This window comes from Ceratotherium simum, chromosome X (assembly GCF_057802395.1).
Source record: "Ceratotherium simum simum isolate JZ-2026a chromosome X, ASM5780239v1, whole genome shotgun sequence".
NCBI lineage: Eukaryota > Metazoa > Chordata > Mammalia > Perissodactyla > Rhinocerotidae > Ceratotherium > Ceratotherium simum.
The window spans coordinates 101,995,953-102,008,742 of NC_141940.1; the positions used below are offsets into that span (position 1 = coordinate 101,995,953).

A 12,790-nucleotide genomic window follows, 5' to 3' on the forward strand; every position below is an offset into this window, starting at 1 on the left:
TATCTGGTCCTTCATTTTACCTTGTCACCATATGTTTGAGGGGAACTAGGTCTCAAAGTATATTGTAGTTTCTTTCATTAATGTAAACTTCATGCCACGAATGATTGTCTCAGTAGTAACAACTGTACGTTTCATTTTGGTGAGAAAAAAGAGTAAAATTATCTATTAATGACAATCTCTATAAAATCCCACTAAATGACCTTTTTTCTTCTTCTGTTGTTCCATCTTGATAATCACTGACATAAATGAAATGAGGAGTAGATATAAAAGTCATCTCTAAAAAATTAACGTTAGTACAGGCAGTATAGCGTGAGGGCAAAGCAGGCCCCAGGGCCAAACCACCTGATTCCCACTTTCCTGCCTCCCCTAGATTGCCTTGTGACCCAGGTAAACCTTTGTTTCCCCATCTGTAAATTGGAGCTAATATCACTTCCTCCATCATTAGGATTCATTATAGTAATACCTCTACTGTCTGATACATGATATAGTTTATTATTCATAAATAAAATTATATTTAAAAGTCTCTAATTGTACGAGGTCAAAGTTACTATTTAATAGATAATTTACTACTTATGTAGCATTATTAGTTTACAAATAATAGGGTAAAACATTTTTATGCATCATAAACCTGCCTCCATGCTGTCTCCATCATCTGGTTCATGTTAATTCTCTATGGCCATGCTCCCCGCACTCAGCTACCCAAATGTTTGCCGCTTGTGAGCACTCAAGGGCTGAAGTAAAAATTATGCCTCAGTCCTGAAAACCAGCACAGTCATTTTCAACCCTAGATGTTCATTAGAATCACCTGGCTGGAGATAAATTCCACTAATTTACCTTTCTGTGATAATTTCAATAAAAGCTGGACTTAAACATTACCTTCATTAATCACTTTCTTAATAGAGTAATGAAACAGAAACCCATACAAGGGGATTAACATAACATATTTAAGCATATGTCAGCATTCTGGGGGCATCTAGCTGCATGTAAACCATTCCTGAGCTAAAATCAAAACTATATAATCTATGCATTAAAACCATTTGCTAAGATTTTCGTGCCAACAGTTTGAATAAGTAAATTAATTAATTTTAGTTTTAGTCGGTGTGATTTTAGTTACAAAATGGCATGCATTTAAAAGTAAAAAGTGCATTAATAGTTCAGTTTCTCGAATTCATGCTGGTAGCTCTCCCTTAAATATATAGGTTTTATTGCCAACTTAAATCATGGGATTGTATTTTGCATGTATAACATGTTAATTGAACATCACTGGTGATTCTTTTATAATCTAGTAATTCATAATAATATTTTACCTCCTTTCATTAGTTGTATTTCTTATTTGAGAATTACATATATGCAAATAATTATGAAGTCTAGGAAATTGGGCCTGAGAACCTGTCTCCCTAAAGAGCTTACCCCTCTTGGTAATTTTTAATTGTAATCCACTAGGATTTATAAAGTCTATATTTTTACATCTTTATTACTGTAGTGCCTAGCATATGACTATGGTTTGTAATATATTTTTATACCTTTTTTATAATGTACTACCCTAAAGCCCAGGAAACACTATTAAGACTATCAAATATAGGCTGAAATTAATGAAAACGTATGATTTTGGCATTTGTAAATTTGTCTAGAAAATGGAAATTTCAAAAAATGCTATTCATATTTATTGCCAGATCCCCTAACTGAGGACATCGTGCCTTATATATATTGTATGACATGAAATGGTATGGATAAGGACTTCCAAATAAGGATTTGTTGCTACTATCAATCCAATTATCTGTTGGTTTAGAGCTTTGTTGTCAAATGTGGCAGCCACTAGCCACATGTAGCTATTTAATTGTAAATTTAAATTATTATAATTAAATATAGGTTAAAAATTCAGTTTCTTGGTCACACTAGCCATATTCCAAGTGTTCAGTAGGCACGTATGGCTAGTGGCGGTCATATTGGATAGTGCGGATACAACATTTACATCATTGTAGAAAGTTCTGTTGGACAATACTAGTTAAAGAATAAATGCCTTCTCACCTTCTAACAGAGTTTCTGTAAAGCCAATCCTCCTTTTGCATTGATTTCCTTTATGATCATAGGCATGCGTTCCTGCAGTGGAGTGTGGGATGAGAGACATCTCCAGTAAAATTATTTGAAAGACAGTATTCCTTAGGATGCTTTTTACTGCAATTAACAAGTAACCCAACTCCAAGTGGCTTATACCATTGCTCCTTAAAGTGTGAGCCATGGACCAGCAGCATCGACATCCTCTGGGCACTTGTTAGAAATGAAGAACCTCAGGCCGCTCCCCAGTCCTACTGACTTAGAATCCATAGCAGGACACACTCCCCTGGTGATTCATATGCACATTAAAGTTTGGGCAGCACTGGTTAAAACCATAAGGATGTCCATTATCATATTACAATATATCTGCAGGTGGGGTGACTCTAGAGACCATTAAGTCTCTGAGTCTATTGTGCCACCAAAGTCCCAGGTTCTTTCAATTTATCAATTTTGCTCGCCACCCTCTGTCCTCAGATGACCTTAAAATTGGAAGATGGCTTCAGCAGTTCCTAATATCCTCTCATGCTTCTGTCTCTAGATTTTGTCAGACCATCTCCTGTCTGGCACAACTTTATTCCCATTCCACTGCCTCCTCTCTCTATTGCTAGTCATATGTTTATGTTTCATTCTCCTTTTGCTTTTCGTCCCTTTCTAAATGACCACTTGAAAACCATAAAATAAAACCAAGAAAAATGCAAACCCTTTTCTTGCCTATGGGTGGTAAATTTTTATTTTATGAATTTATTTTCTGAAATTTCCCTAATTTATTTTCACCTTTAGAATGTTTGTTGGAAATGCGGAATTTCTTTCTTATTTTAATATTGTTTTAAGTTGAACAATATGAAATTGTCATTTTCATGGAATAAAAACTCAAATATCAGCAACGTCATATGACCCAACCTAAAACAACATTTTATCCATAAAGAAGGAAAATAATTCAAGGTTAAGAGCACAGACTTGGGTTACAGATATCTGACCATTTGTTTACTGACTTAACATGTCATGGAGACACCTTGGGCAAGTTCTTTAATCTTTCCAAGTTCCAGTGTCCTCAGAAATAAAATAACAATAGTATTATCTACCTCAGTAGGTGATAATGAGGACCAAATGTCATAATTTGGTGTTTCTTAAACACAAGTTAATCATGTTCCTCCTTCGCAATTTCTTCCATATCTACATTCTTCATCATTGTATATTTAATACTGTTCCTTAGAATAATTAATTTTTTACTTAGCTTCATCATAAGATATATGATTTCATATATACATGAAATCATATATATCCTCTCTTTATATACTAAGACATTAAACTAACTTCCAATTTTTTTCCTTGCGTCACCAAAACCATTCTGCAAACCACAAATGGATTACGTATCATCCTTTAGGATCCACTGAAATGGTGCATTGAATGCTTAAGAGCAAGGTTATCACATGAAAAGTTTTGAATAAATGTTAGGCAATATATTTAAAAGTTAGTTTTAAATAATATTTCAACCCAAGGATTATTGGCCTCCACCCTCGCCGAAGTTACCCCTTCTTGTACCACATTTGCAAAAAAGAGCATTTGTGTTGTGATGGGCTCCTAAACTGACCTCCTGATAGCAGTGCCTCCTCGTGGTTGCTTCTTCCTATGCCCCAGCATTGCCGCGGGCCGCTACTCACTTCCCCTGCTTCTCACCTAGAGAACTCTGGCCTGTAATTCACCTGCATATGTTGATGTATCTCCTTACAGGCCTCAGTGAATGAAGGAAGCATAGCACTTTTTACTGTAGTTAATTTAGTTCATATAACCCCAACACAGAAAGCGGTAAGGACTGGACAAACATAACTGAAAAATTAGAGTGGCTAAAGTAAGAACAGTGGAAAAGCAAAAACGTTTTTGAACGTTACATTAAAAATAATTGTTCCTACAGTCCAAAGGAAAACCATGCAAAGTGAGGCTCTTCACCGAGCTTCCCTACATGGACTTCATCTTTTTTCTCAACTTGCCATAACCTCAAGTTGATTTCCTCTAGAAGTTTCATCCTTAAGAAAATCCTATCTGCTTCTTTGGGATTTGTCTCATTTTAAATAAATTGTGCACTAGACACAATACTGGAAGGAATACATTCCCTAATTAAGTAATGTTCATTGTGAAATATCATGGGGGAACAATGAAGGAGAGCAGCTTCAGTAGTCCTATTACCTCATGAGGGCTAGAAGAATACTAAAGGGAAGTGTTTGGGCATCCTGAGTATAATGCCCTTTTCTATTTTCCTGCCAGCACCAGATTAATCTATGTCTCATTAATCTTCTGAGTTTGAGCAGTGGGTAATAAATCATACACACACACACACACCCCTCCATTAAAAAGACTAGCAGTGATTTTCAAATATACGATATCCTTACCTAGATTCTTGTTATTCAAAGTATCATCCATGGCCCGGCAATATTGGATTCCCCTGGAAGCTTGTTAGAAATGAGGACTCTTAGATCTGACCCCCTGAATTTAAGCAGAATCCTGATGTGGTCTGTATGAATATTTAAGTGTGAGAAGCTGTGAACAAATCATAGGGCAGTAAATCCAAATGCCTATTTTAGGAGCCAGAAAGATAACATAGGTGAGTGAAGTGAGTATGGTATAAAGCAGAACAAGGAGTGGTGGGGACTATGGCAAATTAGAGAGCTCATGCTTGGTCTATGACGTACAATCGGTATTCAGCGTTACAGATTGCTGCCATGTAGGAAGGCAGGTTTAGTGTTGCTAAATCCCATTAGATAGTCTCAAGAGTGGCCAGGTCTGAAGTTTGCAGGTGGTGTCTCATGATTTTTAACTATTGGTAACAACTTCAATTTATTTTCAATTAATATAAGACCAAATCAGTCATATGGACTGCTATTTGCCAATATCTGGTCAAGGCCTATGGTAAGGAAAATAAATATTCATGCAGTTACAACATCTTCTCAGAACCCTTTCTACAAAGGGATGAATGCTATATATTTTTGTGCTGATTGATGTCACCCCACCACCACATTTCTACACTTGCATAGTTCTGTTTTCAAACTTACTCTAAGGTTAATTTCAGGATTCAGACATGTGAAATCCCTGACTTTTGAAGCCTCAGGTCAGAACTCATTCCTAGGGAGTTGATGCTCACACTTCTCTCTAAGTGGATGTGAAGTCAGGATAAGAATATAATAGTCTCATGTCAAAATAACTCTGAATAACTGCCTGGGCATTGACATTTGCCCTTCTATTACTGTTACTATTAATAATATATTGATCTTAACAGAGTTTGAGTGAGTTGTGGTTGTAGATAAAATGATCCTGAGCAGTGATTCTCAAACTTGACCGTGCATCAGAATCACTTAAAACACAGATTCCTGAGGGCCAGCCCCATGGTGTACTGGTTAAGTCTGGTGCACTCTGCTTTGACGGCCCAGGTTCATGGGTTTGGATCCTGGGCGTGGACCTATACCACTTGTCAGCCATGCTATGGCGGTGACCCACATACAAAATAGAGGAAGATTGGCACAGATGTTATCTCAGAGTGAATCCTCCCCACCAAAAAACAAAAAAAACCCCACAGATTCCTAGGCCCCAACCTCAGAGTTTCTGATTCAATAAGTCTGGAGGAGGGCCCAAGAATTTGCATTTTTAACAAGTCCCTAGGGGATGGGATGATACTGTTGTTTCAGGGACCACACTTTGAGAACCACTGATCTAGTGAGGAAAAGCAGGGATCTGTTTGGCTGGGGAACATTGATGTAACTGTACTAGTCATTAACATATTGAACCACAAGGATTGCACACTCAGTGTCCTCGTACATTACCTGCCACCCAGCCGTGCTGGCCCCTCCTCCAAGAACCTCCAACTAGGCATTCCTACATTCCACCATAAAAGATGCAGTGCCTGACAAAAGCACTTACGAGTACATCTGTTCTTATTGGTTACTCCCTGAGTCCAGACTTATAAGATGAAACCACTATTAAACATAAACGATTACTCGAGGTTCAGACTTGAGATTTTCAGGCGGAGCTCAAGAAATCTCCCAGGACCCAGGGATTTGTGTACGGTGTGACATTGCATAACTCTCCCATACCTTATACAATCAAGCTGTACTGGCCTTCCTGGTCCTCTATGATTCCTCAGTGCCTTTGCACAGGTAGTTCCTTCTGCATAGAAAGTGTTTACTACTTCCTCTTCACTAATCCCTCTTCAAGCTTTAGAGTTCTTCAAATATCAGTACTTCAGAAAAGCCCTTCCTTACCTCATAGACTCAATTTAGTTATTCTCATTTCATAGCATGATCACAATTATAATTAACTAATGGCCTAATGAACTATGTATTGTTTGTGGCCCCCATCCCCAGAATGTAAGATCTATGACAGTAAGGGGCTGTGTGGGCCTTTCTCACCGCTCCATCCATGATATCTAAGTGTTCAATAATTGTACATTTAATAAGTATATGAGTCAGTTTTTTAAGTTTCAACTCTCAGGCTGTGTGTTCTGTAATGATGCCATTGCTGATGACCCCAGGTCAACTTGGAGCCTCTTTCTATGTACCCTCTGAAATGTGTTTAAATCTAATTATAATTATACTGGTTTCCTTGTAATATTGTAATTATTGATGTATCTATTTCTTTAAAAGTCTCTAAGCTACTTGAATATGAGGATAGGTATTTGCTTTTGTTCATTCATAATAAATAGGAGTTTCCAGCATGGGTATGGAACTCAGTGAATATTTGTTGAATGAAATGTCTGTCCAAAAGTTAAAAAAAGTAAATAATATTTTAAAATGAAATCCCTTATTAACTCTAACAAATGTGCTTTAGACTTGAAACATTTCTTCAAGTATAAGAAATAGTTTGGGATTTTTTTTTTAATTTTTTGTTTATTGCAGTAACATTGGTTTATAACATTGTAAAAGTTTCAGGTGTACATCATTGTACTTATATTTCTGCATAGATTACATCATGTTCACCACCAAAATACTAATTACAACCCATCACCACACACATGTACCGAATTATCCCTTTCACCCTCCTCCCTCCCCCCTTCCCCTCTGGTAACCACCAATCCAATCTCTGTCCCTATGTGTTTGTTTATTGTTGTTATTATCTACTACTTAATGAAGGAAATCATACGGTGTTTGACCTTCTCCCTCTGACTTATTTCACTTTGCATTATACCCTCAATGTCCATCCATGTTGTCACAAATGGCTGGATTTCATCGTTTCTTATAGCTGAGTAGTATTGTGTGGGATGTTTTGCTTCAGTTTTTTAAATGTGAGATTTTTAGCTAATTTGATGACAAACCGGGGAAGCAAAACAACAAACACAAGGAATGATACTGCAGCCAATTCTCATGAAATCTTATTATCAGGTCAATTCTCAAGGGATAGACTGAACCAATAAAGTAAAAGATTTATATACCTTTAATGCCAGGATGGTGTTCATTGTCTAAGAGGCTTAAACTAGCAACGTTCAGTTTTTGCTTCCACTTAAATGGATGCTTCATCTATGTTGTTTCCCATAAAAAGAGGTTTACTTTTTCTGTTTCATAAATGAAAGCTCATTCTCATAGACTTCTGATTGCTTTGTGCCTCAGGGGACATGTGTCTCTGAAAGGTTAAAGGTCAAAAAATGTAATCTAAATTATTTTAAACAGTCTCAGTTATGTTTGTATTTTGTGTGTTTACATGTGCTGACTAATGGAAATTTCTGGTAAAGATTTTATAAATAAGAATAGTAAATTCCTAATTCAAATTACATACTCCTTATCAGCATTATAAGATCAGTGTTCAGTATACTGTGGTTTCCAAAAATGCTTTAAACATGACTTCATAAAGAATGTTTACCCTCAATGTCCATCCATGTTGTCACAAATGGCTGGATTTCGTATAAGTCAGAGGGAGAAGGCCAAATACCGTATGATTTCCTTCATTAAGTAGTAGATAATAACAACAATAAACAAACACATAGGGACAGAGATTGGATTGGTGGTTACCAGAGGGGAAGGGGGGAGGGTGGAGGGTGAAAGGGCTAATTCGGTACATGTGTGTGGTGATGGGTTGTAATTAGTATTTTGGTGGTGAACATGATGTAGTCCATGCAGAAATAGAAGTACAATGATGTACACCTGAAATTTTTGCAATGTTATAAACCAATGTTACTGCAATAAAAAAAATAAAAATAAAAACTAAAAAAAAAAAAAAAAAAAAAAAAAAAGAATGTTTACCTTAAAGTAGGAACTAACACTTCTTGAGTCTCAAATTTTTATTGAATTGGTGGATGAAATAACCTCAGTTTTAACTTTCATCCTCACCATGAAGTTGTGTGATTGATACGCAAGATAAGATATTATCCTATGTCTCTGATGCTGGAATTCTAATCGAGAAGGTTTAATAACTTGGTTCTAGGTCGTATAGCCAGGCTGTGAACCCAAGCCTTTGGACTTTAAATCCATTACCCAGCCCACTATTGTGTACATCTTTGAAAAAACACTCTTTCACTTATCTATTTCTGCATAACAAATGACTCCAAAACTTAATGGCTTAACATGATAATTTATAATTCCATCATGATTCTGAAGATCAGGAATATGGGCAGGGCTCATCAAGATTGTTGTTCTGTGGTTGGGATATGGCTAGGGCCACTTGTTGGGCTGTATTCATCAGGAAGCTCCACTTCTAAGATATAATTTTATCCTCAGAGTCACTCTCAACATGGTCTTTAATCATTCAGTAGTCTAGCTTCGTTTTCCTTACATCATGGTAGCTGCATTCCAAGAGAGAATACAAATGCTGCCTGTTCTCTTACAGCCTGCACTTGGAACTCATACAGTGTTGCTTCTGCCATATTCTGTTGGTCAAAACAAATCGCAAGGCCAGTCCACGTTCATGAGGATGGGAAATAGACTACATCTCTTGATGGGAAGAGTGACAAAGAATTTGTGTTCATCTTTAATAACCACACATATTAAAATAATGGAAATGTAAACAAACGATCGCCAAGATATACTACTAGCTCAATTACCAGAGATAGCTCACACTTTAGTTAGCAGGTTCACATTTGGTTAGCTATATGAAACTTCTTAAAAATTGGGATGTGTGAACTGTAATAAGTTCGAGAAAGTATAACTTCAGAGGTGACTGATCGTGGGCTCTACTCAGCTTCATTCTTAATGTCCAACAGATACCAAACAATGTGAACACGCCATAAATTGTGAATTGTCAACAGTTTTACCTAGTTATAAGATTAATAGTAGTAAGTAAAGTTGTTTTGTTAGAGGTAATAATAGACATCTTTCAAATTTTCAGTTTACATAAAGTTCTAATGGATCTCCAGAATCAGCAACTGAAAGAGTTAAATGACTGGCTAACAAAAACAGAAGAGAGAACAAGGAAAATGGAGAAAGAGCCCCTTGGACCTGATCTTGAGGACCTAAAACGCCAAATACAACAACATAAGGTCAGTGTGTTTTATGCCTTTCACTTTCTATTGGAAAACAAACTATATGTGTATGAGTATTACATACACACATACATACACACGTCATGGTCTATACATAGGCAAGAATTAAAGCTTCAATCAAGAAGAGTTTTAAAATTGTTTTGACCTAATATTTTTTTAAATGTTTATTTTTTTCAAATACAACATAATTAGGCTTTTCATATTTGAAAAAAAAAATTCCAACATATTCCTGGAAGAGAACAATGCTGGGTATGTGGTTTATTAAAGTTTTGGTTTCCTAGAAGAGGATCTCTGTAGGGATTACCTGTAATGCAAATTTAAGTAATGAGACAAGATTTTTTTTACGTGCTTTTACCTTCAGTTCATAATGTTTTGGAGCAGACCAAGCTTGATGAAAAATGAACATCTGTTAACATTGCTTTCCTATAAAATACAGCATCTATTAATTTTAATATTTTCATCTTATCTTTCTTCAATTTATTTGTACATTTACAGCTATACTTTATGGTTGCTAGAAAGCATTTGATGTTTCTGTGATTAGGATTTCCACAAGAATATTTCTGATCTGGAATTTTGAGGGTCCTTCATTCTAATAACTGTTATAAAACTAGCTCTGGGTTTTATTGTAGGAACAGGACCTTGCCCAGTCCATCAGGACACACACATTCACAGAAGAACCGTCATGGTTGGCCCAGGATTAGGGTTGCCAGATTTAGCAAGTGAAAATACAAGAAGCCTAGTTACATTTGAATTCCAGATAAACAACAAATTTTGTTTTAGTGTAAGTATGTCCCAAATTATTCATTGTTTACGTGAAATTCAGATTTTACTAAGCATCCTGGATTTTATCTGACAACTCTACTCAGGATCTGTGGTTCTTGGATTTATGGCTTTGAAAAGAAATATCTGTTCCCTCAACTCATACCTCCTAAATCTGCATCACACTCAAACTCATTCTCTCCTTTTATAACTTTTTATCAGAGCTAGCTTCCCAGTTCTCCCATGAAGATGAAAGATATCTTACTTTCTAAAGCCCAGAGTTCTTTTCTCATTTAATGAGCTTCAGGTTCAATGACAAATGGGGCTGACCCTTGCAATTACTGCCCCCAAAGCTGTCCTTTGGCCATAGCAGTTTCAGATCAAGCAGTTTAAGGAGAACTATAGTTATGGTAATCACCATCCACTACTCCATCAGGGAACAAGTAAAGCATCAAGTGTATTCTAATTTTCACTTGAAAATTGTGACTAAGAGAGATTACTTGTCACATAGATTTTAACTGAACATCTGATAAAGAAGTAGCTCGAGTGCTAGTTCTCAAACTGTACTGCTTTTCCTGTGTGGATCGTGCACTCCTCTGGTAGACTCTGTGCCTGCCCTCTTCCCCTTGGCCTACACTGACAGTTGCATGTAGACAGTTTCTGTATAAACCAACAACTTCTCTCTGTCTGAAGGCTTTTACTGGCTGCAGGAGAGTCTCGGCCCGTTTGAAGGTGGGCAGGAAGTGGAGTTAGTATTGCCAGAGCTGCCATTAACCGTCGAGGGATGGGAGATAATGGATAAATACCCTAGAATCCTTGCCCCATGGTGAGACAATTCCAAGGTGTCTCTCAATTTCCATAGTCTCTCAGAGGTTTCCTAGCAAGACCGGCCTCCAGATGTTCACGGGGTAGCCTGTCTCACGTTCACCCTCTCATAATGCCTCCTGAGATCACTTCCCAAGTAAACTATTTGCAAATTCTTGGCTCAGGGTCTTATGGGGAGGAACCTAACCAAGACAACCTTCTCGTCCTGGAAGCCAGAGTACTATCCCAGCTTTACCACAAACTAAATGTATGACTTTCAGAAATTACTTCATCTCTCATGTTCTCCATTGGAACTCACTATGGAAATGAAAGTGTTGAACAAGTTGGTTTCTAGTGTTCCTTCTAGTCATGGTTTTCATGTTTCCATTAAGTTTTGGAATGTGAGGCATTTCAGAAAAGGGCAAGACTAAGGCCAGTAACATTGAACATCAGAGGGAAGGCTGCCAATGCTGGATGCCTGGAGTCTAAGAAGGAAGCCAGGAAGAAGGGCTCCGAAAGAGAAGTGGCAGAAGAATGGTGGGGTATCTGTAAGTGTGAATGACCTACGGCAACTATGAGCAGAGATCTCAGTTTGAAACTTGGAACAGACCCTTCGTTAAGGTTAGACAGGCCAGCCAGCGTCTTCATATTCTGAAAATTACCTGAAATGTTTTGCACTTTCCTCTGGAAGATAGAGAGTGAATGGAATGGAAAATACTTGACTAATATTATCATAAAATTTGAATAGATTGTCCATTACTTGAAAATATGCTATTTCTGATGAGTATGAAATTGCTTTGAGGAGAATAATTTGAAACAAAAAGAAAGCAACAGAATTATATGCAAGTTGATTATGTAATCTTTTACATCCAGGACTTATTCGTATAAGTGCATAAAGAGTAACAGAAGGAATTGGTTTCCTGGCTCAGAGTGTGAGGCCATCTTCTACCTTTAACTGTTTAAACCCACTTTAGGATATATTATTTTTTATAAAATTGACGAGAAAAACACATAGCTAAGAGAAAGCCTGGCAATTGATAATACTCTCTTATTACTTGAAGTAATTACAGTGGGGGAAAAATGATGTAACAAAATCAAACAATTTATGAAGGAGTTGAATTTATTTAAATGCGAAACATGTATATTTTCTTAAAAGTACACACTAAAGGGAGTGATTTTTTTTTTGTTAGTCCTGCCATGCCTCATAAAACAGAAGATAAATGTTCTTTCTTTAGGTAACTGAGTTCATACTACAGCCTTATTTAGTCATTGATTGACTTTGCAGCCTTGCTTCTGAAGAGTTGTAAGTGAATGAAAATGAGGAAATTTCTCCTCTGACAACAAAATACATCAGTAACCTTGAAATAGTCAGAAAAGCAGCCCCACTCTGCTGCATCACCACACTTCTCACCTAATAGAACATTTAGGATTTTTAGCTTTGTGTAGATAGGTGTTGAATACTTGAGTCATCTTCTTTCTTTTTCTAAGAAATTATTACAGGTGACAAAATTAAAGGAAAGATACAGGTTTTGTTGCTGGTGATCTATTTAAATTCTGCTCAGGCCAGAGGGCTCTGGCGCTCGCTCTCTCTCCCCCGCCCTCTCTCAGTTGGAGGGCAAAATAAAAATGTTTGCAACTCTTGCAAGTACACCATGAATATTACAGCTATGCTTCTTTATGTTCTGTGACAGCATCTTTTGCTATCTTCATCTCAAC

General features: G+C 36.9%; 1 protein-coding gene across 1 annotated transcript in view; it reads left to right on the top strand.

Moving 5' to 3' along the window:
• LOC147911959 (dystrophin-like) overlaps positions 1 to 12,790 on the top strand; it is a 424,678-nt gene that overhangs the window by 358,333 nt on the left and 53,555 nt on the right. The window contains exon 12 of the mRNA XM_087426447.1: positions 9,358 to 9,508. Coding sequence (XP_087282573.1) covers positions 9,358 to 9,508 — 151 coding nt within the window. The remainder of the gene's footprint in view (positions 1 to 9,357; positions 9,509 to 12,790) is intronic.